Source organism: Melospiza georgiana, chromosome 14 (assembly GCF_028018845.1).
Source record: "Melospiza georgiana isolate bMelGeo1 chromosome 14, bMelGeo1.pri, whole genome shotgun sequence".
Lineage (NCBI taxonomy): Eukaryota > Metazoa > Chordata > Aves > Passeriformes > Passerellidae > Melospiza > Melospiza georgiana.
Genome location: NC_080443.1, coordinates 3454188 through 3474739, shown reverse-complemented (window position 1 = coordinate 3474739; position 20552 = coordinate 3454188). Strand labels below are relative to the sequence as shown.

Here is a 20552-nt window from a genome sequence, read left to right as displayed (position 1 = left end):
GCAAGTCTCAAATTTAATTAAATAAAGATTGTAGGTATTTTATGGAAGCTAGAGAAGGCTTATGTTTGTAGCATAGCACAGGAAACAAACAATAGTCAGAAACACCCACCATTCCACTACAGAATTTTGCCAGGTTAATCCACTTTAACACTCTCCCTGCTAAATTTGATATACTTTAAAATAAAAAACAGTCTTGGATAACAAAATTTACAAAGTTACATTAATAGCTCAATCACTTTGCATAACTTCATCTGTTTCTTCACTCTTTCTTTACTCAGATTGTAAAGCTCTTGGACAATGGCCATTTATGGACCATGTCTCAGAAATGAAGTGAACTGGAGTACAGTAAGTTCTAAGTAAAAATTATGTATTTTGATTCCATACAAATGTTATTTACCACTGTATATTAAAAGACCTCCTAGAATACCATAGCTGAACTTACTTGTCTCAGATCCATGAGATCTGCTATCTCATCTTCATACTCTGAACTGTCTTGACTATAATGTTCCTGAATAAAGTCCTAAAAGGAAAAAAAAAAAAAAAAAAAAAAAAAAAAAAAGATAAAAAATTAAAATATCTAAAATTAGCCTAAACTGGTTTTTCTGCAGTTCCAAAGAGTAGGAAATGGATTCAGTTGTGATTTGAACAGTGCCTACTCCCTTTCAGTGAACATGTAACAATGAGACTACAGTAAAACAGCAGGATAAGGATTTAGTATCTTAGATTTCACTGTGGTGTAAAGGAACCAAACATCTGCTACATTAGCTCCAATTGGTTTTAAAACAACACCACTCAGTAGTTTTGAAAGGGACAAACAAACTCTGCTATCTAAAATGACAAGGGGATCAAGTGACCATAAAAACTTGTTAACAGAAAGAGACTGACAATTTTTTGTGAGCTCCACTAGGGCAATTCCACTTAAAATAACAAAGCTGCAATGACATGAAGTGGTACCATGATCTGACCATGGAATTTAACCCACAGAAGTAAAAATAGACACAAATGCTACAGTGATACAAGGTGGTTTACTGTGAGATTAAAATCTGTATTGCACAATACACAGAAGTACAGAAAATACAGAGGATGGTTCTAACAGTCAGCAAAGTACATCAGACAACAAACAAGCAGAGTTAATGCTGCAACACTGCTTCCCAGCTGAGCTATTCTAGTGTAAACTGGTGTATCACTACATTATGGTGAGTAAAACCTTCATTACCACTTCCTCTCACACTTACATCAGTAATCAATACCATTATTAGAAACAAAACCATGGAAGGAATTTTTATTCTTTGGTTTAACTCTGTCTTCAAAATGGAATTTCTTATAATATTTTTGGACTTCTTGTCCTAATTAGGTAAGAGCAATGATGCAAATCAGTGGTAGTTAATTTTTAACATGTCATGATCTTGATCTTAGGGCAAAACAAAAAATAATTTGTACCTGAATTACTTCTGTTTCTTTAAACAAATCTGAAGTGGAAGTTATTCCTGTTAACCATTCATTCTGAAACGTGTATGTAAAACTCACCTTGAGGGGGAGTGTAAAGTCTACATCTTTGGTTTCCTTCAGGCCAAGAGGTACCAGGGGGATACTGAAAGTCTCTCTATGGAAAAAAAGGCAAAAAGATTCACAACTTCTTTTTCTGCTTCTGTTATAATTACTTTTGTTTTATTTAATGACAGAAGTTCAAACCTGCCTAATGGCCTGTACTTCTCAAGAAGAGAATGAAGAAAGCTACTTGCCTGCACTTTGATTTTTTTTTCTCTATTATTTAAGCCTATTTTTCCTCCAGGCAAAGGAAAGGAGACTCTCAAAGGCTGCCTCACTGCAATTTAGCTCCACAGCAGCAAGGAGATCTGCCACAGTAAGAGCCTTGCTAAGTATCAGCAGTTATAATCAGGATTTTACAGGTTACCAATGGTTTTGTATGTAGTGATTATTTATGTGTGCAGCACAGGGAGAAGCAGGGCCAAAGTGCACCAGCTTTCACAGAGAAAGGGCTAGGGGTAGCAAGTCCAAGAATTGCTTCATTTCTAGACAATGCTGGGTGTTAACCTCCAGACAAGTCAGCCTCTGGAATATCACAGGGCAATAAGGATGAGAGCTGACTTTAAAAAAGGTCAGAATTGCTTCCAGATACATAGTTGGTTGTGTAGATTGAACAGATCAGTATCAAGCAATTATAAAGTTCATCTAATATTTTCATTGCTCCTGAAAACAGCCTTTTGTCTAACCATTGTTTAGAGCACTCCATTACCAACTACAAAATCCCATGTTCATTTATGGCCTTGTCAGCAAAATCAACTTTCTTACTGGTGAAAATTCCATCTTGAGAGAGTGGCAGTAGGAATGCAGCTTCCTAAGCAGAGCAAGAGTCCTTCATGATGCAGAAAGTGGCTATGCTAGCTGGAAAAGGACTTCCAGGATACAGAGCCAAAACACCATTTCAAGTGGTGCAAATGAAGAAACCTCAACACTTTTCCCACAGATTATGTCAAGACTTTTTCCTCAAAAGGAAGTGAGACACATGGAAAGGAAATCCTAACTTAGTGATTTAATCCATTCTAGTGCCATCCACATGCCCTGTAGATATCAGCATTGGTCATTCAAAGAAAGTGAATTTAACCTTTTTTTTCCACAGCTAAGGTGCCACACCCATGGAGCCAATCATGAGAGGATTGAGCATTAGGGAGGTGATCCTGGATTTCTGGAACTGAGAAGAAACAGCATCACCCTTCTCAATCAAGCAGAAATGTGTGCAAGCCCTGGGAGGGCCAACCCTTACATTGTGATAACACAATACAGGGTAGTGCAGCAAACCATGGGTGTGACCCTGTGTTAACAACTGCACACACAATAGGCAGAACAACTATTAATAGCTACTTACTGCTAAGGGCTGGACAGCACTTACAGGGAGTATTTTAGCTGATAAAACATGAAAAGCATTTAGAGCTTAAGAATAAGAAAGGCAAAACACCATTCAAAATAGACTGGGAAAGTAGGATCAGGAGAGAATAACAAGCATACTGCTGTCCAGCCTCAAGGCTTTTGCCTGCCTACTGCTCATCCTTCAGTGAGAATCCAAATATTTTTAATATTCTTTAGCTAGAAGAAGAAATAGTTCTTGTAGAGCCCTGCTCTCATTTCCATAGCTGTAACTGCTCTCCGTGCTCACATGCATCTATGAAGAACAGTAAAATCTTGAACAAGAAACCCAAATCTCAAAAAAAAGACTGACCAAAAAACCCCAAAATATTTTCACATCAAATAGTTGTCAAAGTTTGCCATGGGATGGAGGGTAAGAAGTTTAACACAAGTTGCTGTTTGAGAAAACTACAACATAGGTATTTTGCATCAAGTCAGCATTCAGTTGAAAGTTACCTCCCTGGAAGTTACCTCCCTTCATCCTTTTACATTAAGAATTCCTTGTAATCCACCTGGAAGTTTAACACCTAGGTGAGAACAGTGCTAAGAGGGACCCAAAATTATACCCCCATCACATGAAGTATGTAAATTTGTACCTTGAGCTGCTGTTGATCAAATAGTAAATATTTTAGTTTTAGGAGGAACAAGGTATAGAACTGATACAGAAATCATTTCAGTAGGCAGGCAATGAATACTCCTTAACTTTGAAGTTTTATCCTTGAGGAATCCATTGCAATTTAAAAATCAGTATGTTCTTCAAAGTGGAGAAAAATATCTTGGAAAAAATCCAGCTTCATCTACTACAAATTCCTCTGCTTTAGCCAAGAAATGTATGTTTTTCTGTCACTGAAGATCACATTCAAGATTACCCAGGCTGCTCTAAACATCAGATCAGCACTGTGTTTCTGTTCTCCAGCTCCAGGGGACTGCTGAATGCACCACAATTCAGAAGAGACTTTACTGTATGGCTAAGCTTGCTCACTCCAGAATGCCCCGAGCCAAATTCCCATTCCAGTGGGAATTCTGCCAAGTGCCAACTGCTTACAGTACAGCCCCAAGAGCTTTCAGTTCTCACAACATTCCTCTCCTCAAAGGAACTTCACATCCAAGGAGTAGTGGCACACACATTTCCCAAGAGAAGGGCAAATATGCAGGCTAACCCTTAGTCAACAAATCCACCACCAAGTATGCTCTCCTCCTATCAAGCTCTGCTCTTTCACACGATCACTGTCCAACATTCACACTCACCTAGAAACAATTCTGTTTTCAAGGGCAAACAGAATATCTGTTAATAATTGGATCACTTAGCTTTATACTTACTCTGCATTTTGATAAACTTCTACTGAGATATTAAGTCCTTCCAATTCCTCCTTTAAGATCTGCAGGTCTGAGTTGACAAAACTGAGTTCCAGCAGTACTTGCTCTCGTACTTTGTTGTTGGTGGTTGCTCTGCAGAGACACATCAATGTTTTACTGCTCAGGAAAAGGTTTTCTGCAAGCTTGGCTGACCCCCTTCAACCTCCAATGCAAGCATTCTCAGCATTTTTAAGATTTCTTTTTATCTCCTTAAGAGATGACACAGGATCTCCTGTTTCAGAATTTATTAGGTTTTTCTGTCAAGAGAGTGCCTGGGATAGTTTCCAGATAATAGCATGCAGCCACAGAAAATGTCCTATAATCCAGATTTTCCATGTATGATTAAGAGTTTCAGATTATTTCAGTTATTTTCAGATACATTGATCAACAAAACTAAGCATCTTAATCAGAATCACTGTCCTATTTTCATATTATGTAATATTTTTTTTCCTATGTAGAAGATAGGTGGGTGGAGGTGAGAAGAGTCAGGAGACATTCTTCAACAGAGACTTCCCCACCTTATAAATTGAATAAAGATCTTTTGAGACTTCTGATTTTAAGATTAAAAGAAAATAACTTTCCCCCAAAAGTTATTACAGAAAGAAATATCTTTCAACCAGACCTTTTTAATACAAGCCAAATTTCTCTAAAATTTGATTTTGTTGGATGCAAATATGATTTTGTTTGCTTGTTTCCTTTACCATTGATGTATTTAAATGGCAACACTTTGAACTGCAAGCACAATAAATGTTAGCATTTAACATGCCCTGAGCATTTCTTTGTGATTATTTATTTATGTATTTATATCACCATTTCTAATCTAAGTCTCCACACTGACAATTTCACTACAATATTACTCTACTCAAGATACTTAAATCACCTCTATCTATAAATCCACAGGTATGAGGTTAAGGTAAAAGGTATCCATAATTAAGATACTGTAGCTTTATATTAGAGGCTGAATCTGAGGACAAGAACAAACTTAAATTTGCAGCATTTTGCATTTACCTTTATTTTAAGACAAAATTCACTTTCATAAATATTTATGAACAACCATCTCATAAATCTAGGTTCCACTTGGAGCAGTTCTCCAGTTTTATGGAGCACCTTGATGAAGAACTAATTATTCCAAAACTAAGATTCTAAGTTTGGTTTTTATATTATAAATCAGTTATCTGTGATTTTTCTATGCTGTACTTTAGAGAATACTTTGGATTGCTTCAATTAAGCAATGTTAACATCTGTTGCCTTGATAAACCAAACAGGATACAAACATATGGTGGGGTGCACCTTCCCTGATAAAGGCAGCACCCCACAGATAAATGGGAAGTTTTAATGCCACAAGCACTTTAATTGTGATGTATTAAGGCTCCATGCTTGGTCTAGGCTTACCATCCTCCCCAGGAGGGATTCTAATATCTTTGTAAGAAACCCCAAAATTCCATCCAAATTTACTTCTCTATTTTCTTTATGGCTGTGAACATCTATGTCAATTTTATTTGATGACCTTTCCATGTTTTTTACACTGTAGACATACTTTTGAGTAACAACCAGTGAAAGACAGCTACAGGGGCAATGTGATATTGTCAAGATTCACAACTCTACACTGAATTTAATTTCCAATAAAAAGGAGAGAGTGACTTTTAGAAACTCTAAAAACCAAAGTCTTTGCACCACGTGCTTCAAGCCTAGTGCTTACTTTCAGCCAAAAGTAAAGGAACCTGCATTTCCAGTTTTTTCTCAAATTCTACTCCAGGAGGCTTCTTGTGGTCAGCAATTGGTTTGTTTCCTTTAGAACTTGATGAAATTCAAATAGAAACTGCAAACATAAAGCTTGTTTACATTTTTCCTTAGGAGACTGTAGATACAACTAATCCTGTGAACTGGCTGGTGGTCAGGTTACTTATAAAATTGTTTCTTTCAAAGAACTAGCAAGTTTTAATAGTTCAACGGGTGTCAATTCATTTTAGATTTCTAAAATCTTAAAGGTAAGTCTGTTGCTCTACTCTTAGGTAGATTTAGTTCCCACTCCTGTAAACAGCAGATTCAGTATTTCAGCAGTTAACACTGGCAGCAGAAACTGAACTTTAGGATATCTGGGTTAAATGTTACCAGTTTCCACATTAGATATTACTCATCTCTTTAGCCCTTCCCAAACACTCCTGAATCAACAAGCAGCAACATTAACTGAATGAAGCATTCTGCTTCAAAAGCAAGTACAATAATTTTGCTGGCCATACAAAAAGCAGTAAAATTCTAAGTCTCACTCCTTAAGTTAATTACCAGAAAACAAAGCACACTTAAGCCAGTCACAGAGGCTAAAACTATTTAAGTTTCCAACCTGTCACATCTCTTGCAGGAGTGGAGATAAAAGCAGGTAACAGACAACAGGCAACCCACTGACTAATGGCAAGCTTAAGAAAATTTAATTTATCCAAGCATTTTCACTTCTTTAAGTATATTTACTAGATTTTGTTTTTGAGGACCCATTGTTGCTCCAGTTGCAGAGAAACAGACACTACAGGAAACTACTGCAGATGTGAATTGGGATTATTTTCAGTTCTGCTGTGTAAGATTGGAAATCTATAGGCTGTTTATCAAAGAGTTAATCACAGGGTCAACATAAGGCTGCTCCTGTGGGGACAGCCACATATGGAAACATCTCCTGACAAAATTTAATAGATGAAGTCACCTCAAACTGCAGGAGAATTTGGAGGCAGCTGGTGGAAACCCAGCTCAAATTAGATGTGTACTACCCTGCTACTCCTGTACATTATTACAGGGAGTAGAGAAGGCAATGGATGGTCCTTTCTACTTTGGAGCACAGAACTTGGAAAAAGCCAATAGCATAGTGGCAATACCTTTATGTGATTTGATTTGAGGAGTAAAAGGGACTCATCACAATATTCAGCAAGGTTCACTTGCCATTATCACTAGCAATAAAGCAGAACAAAGAGAGCAACCTAAAAAAGTCTAACATTCATGTAATTTACTACAATATAGTATAAAAGAGCACTTGAAAGCAAATAATGGCTCTGTAGAACTACAGCTTGAAAAAATCAGGGAGATTCACAAATCATTCTACAGTAAGAAATGCAGCATGTTTGGGGAAAAAAAAGGAGAAAATACAATAGCTAAGAGACTTCTAAAAAATTAAATTAAACAATTGTTGGTAGGGCAAGAAAACCAAGAAACCATGAGATATACCTTAGAAGATTTTCAGCACCAGCTCTCATTCTCACTGCTCTTAAGATCTGTTGGTTTAGAACAGCTCTTTGATTTTGCAGTTTGCTTCGTCCAGTCTCAGCAAGAGGATTACATCCCTAGAATTAAGAAAATAAGTTTGTTGTTGCTGTTAGAAGAAACTTCAGAGGAACTAACACTGAATTTAAATGAACTTTAAGGGTTCATTTAGATTCAATGTTAAAGGCATAGGTTCTGTATGAATACAAATTAGCAACCTTGACAGCAATGATGATCTGACATTAACAACAGTATTTCTTGCCTCAAACTTTGTCATTAGAACCAAAAGAGACCATAACCACAGTACATTTTAACATCAAAATTCAAACAGAAAATATCTGCTTTAAACCTTAAGAACACATGTGAGCCAGTCTCTTCTCCCCTAAAAATATTTTCAAGATATTTTGCAAATACAGCCAAATTTGACAGAATGTTCTAAAGTTTGTAGGATTTTATGAAAATAGTATTTGGCAAGACAGCAATCCCCATCAAAGCTTCTGCTTAACCCTTGTAAAATATCAGAGTTCCAATCTGGGATATATGCAGCCTTGAAATACAACTCTGTTCAAAACAGACTGTGGTGCTCAAAGTTTGGGCTCAAAAATCTGCTCTCACTTTTAGGATCTCTGATTTTTTTCCTTCTGGTGGCTCAGACCTTCAGTACAACTCCTCCCCCTGCTTCCCCAGGCTCCTCTCGTCACATCTCAAACTTACCAAAATAGAACTTAACAGGGCAAAATGATTACACTGTCAGACTCTTATCAAATCAGGCTCTTAAAGAGTAAAGTGTGAAATCCAGAATTCACAAGAATGCTCCTGGGTGTGTGCATACCTCACACAAGTACCAGACTCAAAGTGCTGAAACCTGTGTTTGAGCAGGGCTGAACCATTGTATCCTGAGCCCTGATAAGCTAAAACTGCTACAGATGAATAGCACTGCATGTTTGTCCTTTTTTGTTTAAGGGAAACACGATTTTAACACCTTTTTAAAACAGGTTAGAAATTTCCCTTACACAATTTATTCTTTGCTTCTGCCACCTATTTTTAAAAAAGTATCAAATGCCTTTGAATCTTAATACACAAGAGTCTGCCAGCACAACCCTTTAACTAATGATTCTGAAGCAAATCACTGTTTAAAGGCTTACCCTTAGATAAAGAATGTCCTTTTGAGTGGCCTCACTGGGTATCATTACAAGAGTCCTGCTGTATTGTCTGCTACACAAGAAAGAGGCTCAGACCTCTCTAAGTCTTCTTTCAACTACTCCAGCCACAAAATTATGCACTATTTTGGACCTCTCCCTCTTAGTTTTGACTAGAAAAAACTGATTTTCATATAAGAGCATTTAAAAATCTATTAACAAGCTCTAATTATGAGTGGTCAAGCAGTGACATACCAGCAAAACAAAAGTGAGTATTTAAATAGAACATGACATTCTGATCATGAAGTTCAGTTCTTGTTTCTGTGGTCAAGTGAAAGCAAATTGACTTGACAGCAGAGAAATGAGCTGATGAAACCAATTACTCTAGTTCAACTGAGAAGGCACATAGCCCAATAATGTTAATTCAAGATATCTAGTTTGAAAAGCTTGTAATAAATAGGTCAAATGACAGGGAGCTTGTGCAAACATCTTCAGAAGCACCATTTGCTGTGTAAAAACCACACCACACTGAATTACTTCAAAACCCACACCACACTGAATTACTGCACTGAAATGTTTCTGCATTGAAATACCACTCACAGCACAAGCCCCCAGCTCTCTTCATCGAGGGAGATCTCACAGCAAGCTTGACACATCGTGTCACAGCCCAGGTGTTTAGCAGCGGGGAGGGCCACAGAAGTAGTTTCTGTGAGGAGCTTCTAGAAGCTTCCACCGTGTCTGACAGAGCCAATCTCTGATGGCTCTGAAGATGGACACGCTGCTGGCTCAGTCAGAGAGGCTGGCAATGCCTCTGTGATGGCACATTTAAGAAGAAAATCAAAGCAATGCACATGTGGGTTTCCCCAGGGATGGCAAGGTGCTGTGGCCACCATCTCAGTGCAGCTCAAGTCATGCCCTGCCTGCCTGGCCACCCCTGGCCAGCAGTGGAAACATGGTGAACAATTCTAACAGGGAACCTGGACAAAAGCAACCTCTCAGCACGGTGGAATGTAGTGGGATAGAATATAAGAAAATAAAACTAGTGTAGAAAGTAATCTTACCCCTAAGGAGGTGCAGCTGGGCCAATTATCAGAGATTAGGATCAGGCCTGACTTTAACAGGCCACAGCTGTAAGCAATGAGAAGAAGATGCTATAAAAGTGTGGGGTGGGTGGAGTCAGTGGCTGCTTTGTGAAGGAGAAAGAGTCAGTGCTCTGAGGAGCTGGCCATGAGAAACACCAAGAAGGTATGGAACTCTTGTGATAAGGAGCAACAGTATGGAACCCCTGCAATGAGATGACAACAGTGGGATCCTGTAGGAATCTTTGAATTGGTGGAATTTGTTGCCAATGGTACCTATGAGCAGCAGTTTTTCTTCTAGTTAGAGAAGAGGAGGAAGCAAGGGCATGTGAGGGAAAATGATGTGGTGATAGCAAGGTCAGTGGGAAAGAAAGAGGGGAGGAGGTGTTTGAAGTGTCAGAGCTGAGATCCTCTGCCAGTTATGGTGAGGACCATGGTGAAACAAGCTGTGCCCCTGTAATGCATGAAGTGCACAGGGGATGCAGAGATCCACTGGAGCCCGTGGGAAAAGCACTTGGGCCTGGGTGGGTGCCAGAGGAAGCTGTGATCCAGTGGGAGACCAGAACAGAGAGAGGGCCCTTGCTCCCAAGCTAGAGCAGCCTGTCTTTAGAGAACTGCACCCTGTGCATGAGCAACCCACACAACAGCTCTGGGAGGACTCTTTTGTTGGTTTCTCGGCTGTTTGGGTGACCTGGAAAGGCCCAGGGTGGCCTTGGACAGCCCGCGCTTCAAAGGATGAGAAGAGACTTCTGATCTTTTCTCGGTCTCGGTGTTTATTAATTGTTTATCTAAAAGATTTTCTTTCAGCCCAACAGAGGTCTGCACAGCAGCCAGCCATGAGCACACTGAGAGCTCCCGGGGCGGTCACTTATCTTTATACCTGAAGTTACGTATACAATATTTATAATTTTTCCCCAATACCTTCTACCCTTATTAACCGGTGCTCTTCTAGTAATGACCAATCCCAAAGTGCCAACATCACCACAGAAGATGGAGGCCAAGAAGAAGAAGGACAGGACATGCCCCAATTCCTCCATCTTACTTCTTTAGACCCCCCTGTACAGAAATCCTAAACCCTGTGTCTTACACTCTAATTAACCCATCCCTTCACCATTCACCCAGTGAAATCCTCCCATCCTCATACAGGTGTCGTCTCCCGCGCAGGATCAAAGTCCAGCCACCAGACACTTCTGGCAACATCCCAGGACCCCCGAGCCCCCCAAGGGTGGTCTCGGTCACTCTGCACATCAGTGCTGAGATCCCACACTCTTTGCCTGTGGGGTGGACCCCACAGCACAGCAGAACAAAGATTCCTCTCCCTGAGAGCACAGCAGAGGATCTTGGGTGCTGAACTGACCAAAACCCTCACACCTTCTCTCCCTACACTGTTGGTGGGAATCAGGGAGGGGCTGCAAGGAAAAAAAGTGTTTTAAAAGCTTATTTTACTTGTCATTATCCTCCTCTGACTCTGCTAATAATAAATTTACTTTGTGCCTTTAAATTTGAACTTGTTTTGCCCTTAGAGTGTTTTCTCCCAATCCTCATCTCAACTCATAAACCCTTGGTTAATGTTTTTTCAATCCCTCTCCTCTGCCCAGCTGAGAGCAAGAGATGATGAGCAAATGAGACTTTCATGGGTGCCTGGTGTTTGGCCAGTGCCAAACCACAACACTCAGAGAAAATGAACTTTTTACTGGAGGGAACACACATATGCAGCAAACTCATTCATTCACCTCAGATTAGAAGCAGGCCTTTAACTACTGAATACTTTGTTCCTTTACACACAATTATACACAAAGACGTAAGCAATGCACACTTTAGTGTATAACATGGTGTTGTTGCCACAAGCTGCTGTCTGCTCTTTGTCTGGTTCTTTTTCTGGGGTGTAGCTGTTCTTCCCCACTTTCTTTTCCTCATTTTGTGTTGTATGGTCTTTTCTACTACTGCTATTCAAAGCTTTACCTCTTTTCATTCTATCCATGCCATTTTTCATTTGAACCTCACCAATTATTTCTTCTTGCTCTTGCATTCATTTTGAGTATTTAATTTTCATCTCAGACCTGTTATCTCCATATTTGTGCACACTTATTTCCTTCCAACTTCTTTCCTGGCTACTTAGTTCCAGCATCCTTCTAAAATGTCTCCTTGCCTTGCCCTTCATTTTTTCTGAAAAGCTGCAGCTTCCTCCCAGAACTCCCTGGCTCTTTCTGTGTGCCAAACAGGTTTGATGACATCATTCAGATGCTTCACTTCACAAATTTGTCAGGAAGATAAACTGCCTGATCCCCAAGCCCATGAAGCTCGTAGGTGTGATCTCTTCATTTTAATGAACTTTTGATCAAGCTCCCACTGAACAATGAGTACAAAACTGCAGCGATCTGAAAGTCTCTGCAGAGAGAAAAAGTGTAAGAGATGTTTCCCTCCATTTCAGGTCCTCAGGCAGGAAAACCAGCCCTGACAGGACAAGGCAATGACAGACCAAGGTATCTGTCCAACCTGCAGTGTGCCTGTAAGTGTGACAGTTTTGATAAGAGGCTTCCTATGGATAGAGAAGTCTGTTTTCAGGATATGCTCACCTGTTTGAGCATATGGCTCCAACAAGGAGGAATTAATATTTCACTTTTTGGAAAATGTTGCTCTTTGTGTCTCCTGCACAGAGGATGAGGACACTCAGCTAGTTTGTGTTCATTTGCAGCTTAAACTCTTAATTGTAATCAAGCTGCCATAAAACTGATGGGTGGTGTGGGAAATGGATTTCTAGAAAATTCTCCAAGCCTGACAGAAGGCTCACATAGTGTACATCTGCATGCAGACTTTGAGATAAGAAACACTGACTCAGAAATGCCATAGAATAGGACAGACATGGTTGAGAGAGAAATGGAACTAGAAACAAGTGTCAAAAGATAACCTTACAAATAAGACTAGGTACTTAAAATGCATTATAGTAAGACCCATGAGAAGCAATTTTAAATTATTGCCTTTAAAGCATTTACAGCATAGTGTAGCAAAAATTAATAAACCAAGAATTGCTTGTAATGTATTGTAATTAAGAAATAATTAACTTCTGATTGTGATAGTGTGAATTATAACATCTGTACTGTCTCACTCTTCACATGAGACTGAAAATAGAAGTTTTTAAAATGCCCCTCAGTTACCTCATCTCTAAGTTAAAAAAGAGCTTAATCTGACAAGGTAGAAGTCTGTGTAGAGAACAGTAAAATAAACCAGTATCTTAAAAAAACCTCAAGAAATATAGTCTGGGAAAGACACCCCCTTGTGTCACAAATTCTGTGTACTAAAAAGTTTTTTAGTAAACAGGTCCAAGCAAGTGCTTAGTTTTGTCTTCCTCCATGCAGCAGATCCCTTTCCCAAACAGCATTTCTACATGCTTCACATCAGAAGTGCAGTCATGATAAATGCCAAAATCATGACTGCTTGCCAAACAATGAGTAATGGCAGTAAGTATTGGACATTAACATAAATGTGCTTCACAAAGTAGTGGTTTGAGCTTTTCAAGATGAGCCATGCTGTCTGAGGGTGACACAGAGTTGAAACTGGGTGTGCCTCCTTGCTGGAAGGAGAGCAGTCCTTTCCAGCCAGTGCTGCTTGTCAAGCCCAGCAGTGTACACAAATGGCCGTGTCCTCCAGGTACTCAAACATGCATGTTTAAATAACAGCTCTGGATGGAACTCTGCACACATCTGCTTTGGTTCTGGCAGCAACCGTAGCAAACAGCAAATTCACACCAGTATTTCTACAAGTCCTGCTAAATTGTCATTTCCTTACTTTCCTGCAGTACTATAATTAATGGTTCTTTGTGCAGATGGCAGATTACCACTAGTTCAGTTTTGAAAATTTAGCTGTATACTGCAGATCTTTCAGAAGCACAAGTTTTATCTGAGTGTTTTGTTGTTGCTTTTTGTTTTAATAGAGAGGTTGGGAAGATCTGGTCTTCCAGAGCCTGGTCTACTTGTGCTATGAATTAAGTTTTTTATAGTTCTAAGTGCCTGGCCCAAAGATTAATACAAAGTTAAAGAAGTAATTATTGTATTAGACCCCAAATATGTATTTCCTACATGAACTCCATCTTGTCACAGCACTCACTAAGCAAAATTTACCATTCATATTTCATCACAGATGTCTGTCTCTTGACTAACCAAGTTTCAGATGATTCTTAGTTTCACATGAAGGCCTACTTTCTGTACTAGGTTTTATGAATTTGTATATAATGAGTGGACTTTGGATGACAAGGGTTATGAATCATTGCTAAGTTGTTTCTGTCCTGCCAGACAAGTGGAAAGAGAACAAATAGCCAAATAAATATTCCTGTGGCAATGCTAATGTTGATGGTTGCCTGGCTACTAATGACTTAAAAAGAACCCCGTGAGCTAAACCCCGGTGGAAGGACAGGTGTGGCAGGTTGGTAAACTGATACATTAACAACAGGTGGGGGGAAGCCCTGCAGAAAAAAGCTCAAAAAGAGGGGAAGGCCACAGAGTTAATTAGGGAAGTGCTGATTCATGAGCTAGTTACCATACCTTATCATCATTTTCAGTCTGGTGCTTCACTTATGGAGCTGCCTGCTCCTGCTTTTAGCCTTCATCCCTGACACAGGGGACTGATACACAGTCATTCCTTCTGAGCCAGCTGGGTCTGTGTGATAGGGATCTAGCCTCACAGATGAAAGCAAAGCTTAGAAAGAGAATAAAATTATGCACCTTTGTTCAACTGATCAGAATCTAGAGATTTATTAAGCTAGCTGTTCTCTGTGTAGCACAGTGGACTGCTATCCAGAGCAGCCCAACTGGAGCTGGGATGTCTCACGTTGAGCCAGCCAAAGCTAGAGAGCTGCAGAAATGTTAACCTTGGAAAACTAACTGTGGCTTCTTCTTACCATTTATTGCAACTTTCTGACTGGTGAGAGAACGCTGAAAATGTGGCCAGTGTAGTGTCACAAAGCAGTGAGTCAGGGTGGGAAAAACAGAGTAGAAAGAACTTGCTGGGTATCTCTTCCCTGCTCTGCTCCTCCCACCAAAAAAACAAACAAGGAAAACAAAAACCACCCCCAAACAAACAAACAAAAATAAGGCAGGCACAGCCCTACTAACAGGTTATCCCACAAGCACTGGATCCCATCACTGGGTGAGCACTATATTATAAATACCCTGAGCTCTGTATGTTGATGTGCCTCAGGGATATTTACTCTGCAAAAGCTTACTGGAGTGGTGTACTGCAAAAAAATAAATAAATAAAAGGGGAGAACTGCTTGAAAAAGAAGGCTGTTTATCTTATAAGAATTCAAAGATAACTAAAAAAAACCCATGAAGAGGGTTTTTTGAGAGGGCAAACAAGCTATAGAACCATGGCAGGTGTATAAAATCACCATGGTTGGGAGAAGCATCTAATGGGAGCAAAGCAGCACATGACCTTCTTTAATTACTACTGGTCTGCTGAAAAATGCTTCCTGTCTAAATGCTTCTAAAACAAATTTTAGTTATCATTAGTTTTGTCATTATTTTCACAGACAAGGAGGACTGGGGGCAGAATTTGGATGGATGTGTGGGACAGGCATGGCTGATTCACAGCTTGCTGGCAGTAACAGTGAAGGAATGTGAAACTGCACACAGAGTAGGTCAAGACATGAGGCTCATGGCCCAAGAGCTCTCACACCACCCAGGAGAGCAGGTGCAGTGTGCCCTGGCAGTGTACACTGAAACAAGCCAAGATAAACACAACAGCAGCAAAACCAGTTCCTGCTACATTATCAGCCCAGAAATTAAAGTTCCAGGCAGAAGTTTTATCTTCTCTTTGATGGAAAGCAAGGTGCTTCTTCCCTTTTGCCATACCCTCTTCTGGACACCACAAAAGGTATTTTTTGTTGTTGTCTGTTTTGCTTTTAAAAGTAAAATTCTTCTCACAAGTTTGGTTGCAGATATCAAAGAGCTCAAGAGAGTTGTTTAGGAAGGGCAATATATGAGGAAGAGAATGGAGCAACAGTGATAGAGTTGTATGAACCCTGTGTGGCTGCACAGGTGATTTCCTTAAAATCAGGTGATTAAAAAAAAAAAAAAAAAAAAAAAAAACAACAAAAGACACACCAGCACTGAGGCAGCTCAAAGCATCCTAGGAGGTTAAAGGAAAAATTTGATTTTGCACATATAAATGATAAATTTTGCCACAGGAGAAAAGGAGATAGTGGGAAAAGGGAAAAGGTCCATGTGGAGCAGCTCTGACATCACTGGAAGGGAATGGGGAAGGTAAAGCTGAGAAAGGGTGCAAGTGGACTTCAGCTCCTGGCACCCATCACATCTCAGACTCATGGCAGAGTCACTTCTTAGTGTGGCACCACAAGTCAAAGCAGGAACCATGACTGTGCACCTGTGTCCCCATTTCTGGCCAGTCACAGTTTTATGGGGTCCCCTCCCTACATAAAAAAAAAAAAAAAAAAAGGCACTAAGCAAAAATTAAGTAAGTTGTTTAACATCCTGCATCTTGGGCATAGTGAGGGCTGCTTTCCAGTATGCTGTATTTAAAATTTCAAAAAGTATAATACATAGAAGAGCAAGAGAGGCTTTGAGCACAATTCCCATAGAAATCCATTCATCAAAATAAATTATCAAAAGTCTTGATAAAAACCGATTTGATACGGTATGAATTACCCAATTTTTCTCAATTATAAAATTTCATTGTGCACAATATTTCTTAGAAAGTTTGGGAGGCAAAACGGGAGGCAAGCTCACTGTGTAAGAGTGCTTGGAAGCCACCTTTGAGCAGGACTGATGCAAAGCAAGCGTTTTCACCTTGCTACACAGCTTACAGAATAAAAAAAAGTCAATGAAGGAAGTACCTTTTGACCTAAAAGCACAAGGACTACCCTTGGAAAGTGATGTGATTGTGCACCAACAAATGTAGTAAACCAGCCCTCAGATCTTTTCAGGAAAACAAACGGTGTGATTTAGGAAGGAAGGAGAAAACAACACCAAGATAACTCAGGGGGGAAGACCCAAGGACACCCATCCAAAGCTGTCACTAATCTCAGTCACATGAAATCACCAAGTTTACCGTTCACAGGGACATGCAGATACCACATTTAAAGAATCTCCTCGGGTTCACAGCTTGTACCTAGTTAAAGATTCCAGGAGAGGGATTGTTTCGGTCCTTTTTTTTTGGTGTTTTGTTTTCCCTCCCCCTTCACCTGGAACTTCTAAACCAGAATTAAAACTCTGACTTTTCAGACCATTCAGCTAACACATAACAAGATACACTATTTTCCTTCTTACTTTTAGGGACTAAAGGCTTTGAGCATCTAGCCTAATCTGAAGTTCATAACTTTATTAAAGACACTTATGAGCTGGCAGAACCTTTCCAAGATCTGAGGGAACAGAGGCAAGCATGTGGCTCATTCAGATTTTATCAGATTCTCATTTTTTCATTACTTATGTCTTAAAGCAGTAAGTAACAGGAAAGATGCTCCTGATTAGGTATTAAATTGATCTTACAGTATTTTCATATATGAGAAAAACTTCATTCTTGTCCAATAGGCTTTACACTGAGCTAATACTGTTTCAGCGACCAGAACTGAAACATAAAACAACTTAATTTAAAACAGTCTTTTAGCAAGTCTGAGTGTAGATCTACTACTCTTATGACCCGAGGCACAACTTGGCAACTAAACCTCAGTTAGTCCTTATCAGTAACTTAGTTCATGAAAAATCAACTTTTTCATTAACATACCTCAAGGCAGCCTATGAGTTTCCTACAGAGTAGAAAACATAGCTATGAAAACTAAACAATTACAACTTGGACACATGGTATGACTGGGAAAGACTGGGAAAGATTGAAAGTTCTGCTAAATACTAAGAAAACAGTGATTTACTGACCAAATATTATCGTAGGATTACTCAAATGAGGAAGCCAGACAAGATTTGGTCCAAGTTTTGTTTCAGTCTCTCTAGTTATTTACAAGGTGGTAGCGATTCCTTGCTGCATGGCTGGCACAGGTAAAGCTCGGCTCTTTTCAGCTAAAAACAGTTCCTCTGCTAAAGGGCAATGTTCATGAATTTGACAAATACTGTGGCAAAAAAAATCTAACAGCCTGTAAATACGGCAACAAAGCCAAGCCTATGTGCGTCCTTGCCAGGTAATCCAGGTGGTTGCTAAGTGCGCAATGGGGCTATTTCTGCGCAAAGGCGAGCAGCAAGAACCTGGTGTCTGCAGCTTTTTTTTACCCCCTCCATAGACTAGACAGTTCATGGTCTTGGATCCGGAATCTACACCAAAACCCCCATGGACCTACGGACGGGATTTACAGGTGCTGAGATCTTAAAAACAGTGAGGGAACGCCGAAGCAGAGCTCTCTGAAAACGGCACTTACTGCCCGCCCTTTACCTCCGGTGAAGTTCACAGAACCCCACAGGGCTGCATTACAAGCGATACTTAACTCTAATTACTGTTGTGCAGAAAGAACTCAGGTGCAGGTTATGGCATAAGCCGCCCAGTCGGTCTGAAAAGTAATTAGGGCAGATGTTCATTAGGAACTTCCTAATGAATCTGTTAACTTCGTTACCTTACTGCAGTAAACTTTCTTACAGGTACATACGGCAATTTACTAGAAAGCGCGCCGGGAGACGCAGCGAAACCAGGGAAGGGACCAGGGGCGGGGGGTGAAATAAATAAAGACAGCAAAAAGACGGCGGACAAGCGCAATTCGACTCATTTTGGGCAGCTACGAGGGGTCGGTCCTTCAGGGAGACGCCCAGCTCAGAAGCAGGGGAGGCCTGCGGGATCCGAGCGGCCGCGCTCCCTCAGGGCCAGGTCCCCATGCCGGCTCCCCGCGCCCGTGGGCTGGCACAGCACGGAGCCCACAGCGCTCCGCCGGGAGAAAGCAAACCCTGAGCGGCGGAGAGGGGACCCCAGCGCCGCGCCGCCCCCGGGAGGCGCTCCCCGGGCACACAGCCCGCTGTGCACGCAACCCACCCGCCCCGGGCTGGCCAGCGAGCCTCCCACCTTCCGAAAGTAGCCGTCCCCCGCCGGCTCCGCCGCCTGGCGGGGCAGGAGGGCGTCTGTCATCTTCGGGCGGGCCGAGCAGCCGTCCGTCCGTCTGTCTGTCTGTCTGTCTGTCTGTCTGTCCGTCCGTCCGCCAGCCACTGCTACGAGACGAGCTCTCCTCTGCGAAACCAGGACCCTGCGGAAATGCCAGCGCTGCCCCACGGCACCGCCCGGCCCCACCTCCGGTGGTGGCGGGGAGGAGCTGCCCCGCCCCACGGCGCTGCTCCTCCGCCGCCCAGTGGTCCAGTGGAGCACCTTGCAGCGACCCCCGGCTCTCTTCGCGTGGAAGAGGTCCCCGGTGGAGTGGCTGAGGTGCCACAGAACAGTGCGGAGCCGGGCGGTGGCTGTGGCTGACTGTGAGCGGAGCCCGGTGCCCAGCTGCGCGGTGGCGGCTCGGCTCGCTCCTCCCCGGCCCTCCGGCCGTTCTCCGCTGGAGCGTGCCGGAGTCCGGCTGGCCGCCTCGAAGGCACGGCTCGCCTCCTGGAGCTTCCCCGCGGCCTCCCGCGCCGCCGAGCCTGGCCACAGCCCCTGGGGGTGGCCACCCGGAGCGGCCGCTCCCGGCACCGTGGGGCTGCCACCACCTTTCCCCGGGCACCGCCTCGGAGAGGCGAGGCTCCCCACGGGTGGCTGCCCCTCAGAGCGGCTCGTTCCCCGAGAGGGGCGCTCCCAGGCCCGCTGGTGGCTGCCCCTCAGAGCGGCTCGTTCCCCGAGAGGGGCGCTCCCAGCCCCGGGGATGGCTGCCCCTCAGAGCGGCTCGTTCCTCGGAGAGGGGCGCTCCCAGCCCCGGGGATGGCTGCCCCTCACCGCGGCTCGTTCCCCGAGAGGGGCGCTCCCAGCCCCGGGGATGGCTGCCCCTCAGAGCGGCTCGCTCCCCGAGAGGGGCGCTCCCAGCCCCGGGGATGGCTGCCCCTCAGAGCGGCTCGCTCCCCGAGAGGGGCGCTCCCAGCCCCGGGGATGGCTGCCCCTCAGAGCGGCTCGTTCCTCGAGGGGCGCTCCCAGCCCCGGGAATGCCGCCCGCAGCGAGGAGCATCACCGCGCCCCGGCCCCTTAGCACTGAGTGCTTTGGGGTGGGTATCGACCCACGGTTCGCAGCACTGATCTCTCCCTGGCCCCTGTGGGGGCTCCGCCGCCCGCACCCTGATCTGTGTAAAGGGTGGGAGAGGAGCCGGAGCCCAGGCCATTAAAAACGACAGCGGCACCTCAGTGAAAGGCAGGGTTCGCCCTGCTCCAGGAAACTGCTGTGGGACCAACCTCAACATTGCCGAGGTCTGCAGTGATTCGTGCTGCACAGACCACCTGTCTGAAACACTCCCTTGTGTAACTGGTTTCGCAAATGTTATTGGACGCAAATATTGGAATTTGCCAATATTGGTTTCTATTCCAAGCCATGCCTAACCTACAGAGCTTGCTAATTCCAAATATTGGAATTTGCCAATATTGGTTCCCATTCCTAACTGTGCCTAACCCACAAAGCTTGCCAATTCCAAATATTGGAATTTGCCAATATTGGTTCCCGTTCCTAACTGTGCCTAACCCACAGAGCTTGCCAATTCCAAATATTGGAATTTGCCAATATTGGTTCCTATTCCTAGCCGTGCCTTACCTACAAAGCTTCCTGCACATTTAGCATCGAAAGATGAAGTACTTCTATCGGTATTGCCTAACTTACCTTCCTCCTCACCTCCCCCGGCCTTAATTTCTCTTTTTTTTTTTAGCTTTCTTTGAATTATGGTGTAGTTTTGCCGGCAAAAAAAATTTGGAG

The 20552-nt window shown here is 42.5% G+C and overlaps 1 protein-coding gene across 1 annotated transcript in view; it reads right to left on the bottom strand.

Moving 5' to 3' along the window:
- The window catches only part of RHPN2 (rhophilin Rho GTPase binding protein 2), a 30485-nt gene extending 11624 nt beyond the window's left edge, over window positions 1-18861 (bottom strand). The window contains exons 1-5 of the mRNA XM_058033902.1: window positions 18749-18861; window positions 7489-7604; window positions 4246-4374; window positions 1528-1603; window positions 443-520 (exon numbers count right to left, since the gene is read on the bottom strand). Coding sequence (XP_057889885.1) covers window positions 443-520; window positions 1528-1603; window positions 4246-4374; window positions 7489-7604; window positions 18749-18811 — 462 coding nt within the window. The 5' untranslated portion in view covers window positions 18812-18861. The remainder of the gene's footprint in view (window positions 1-442; window positions 521-1527; window positions 1604-4245; window positions 4375-7488; window positions 7605-18748) is intronic.
- Window positions 18862-20552: the final 1691 nt, after the last annotated feature.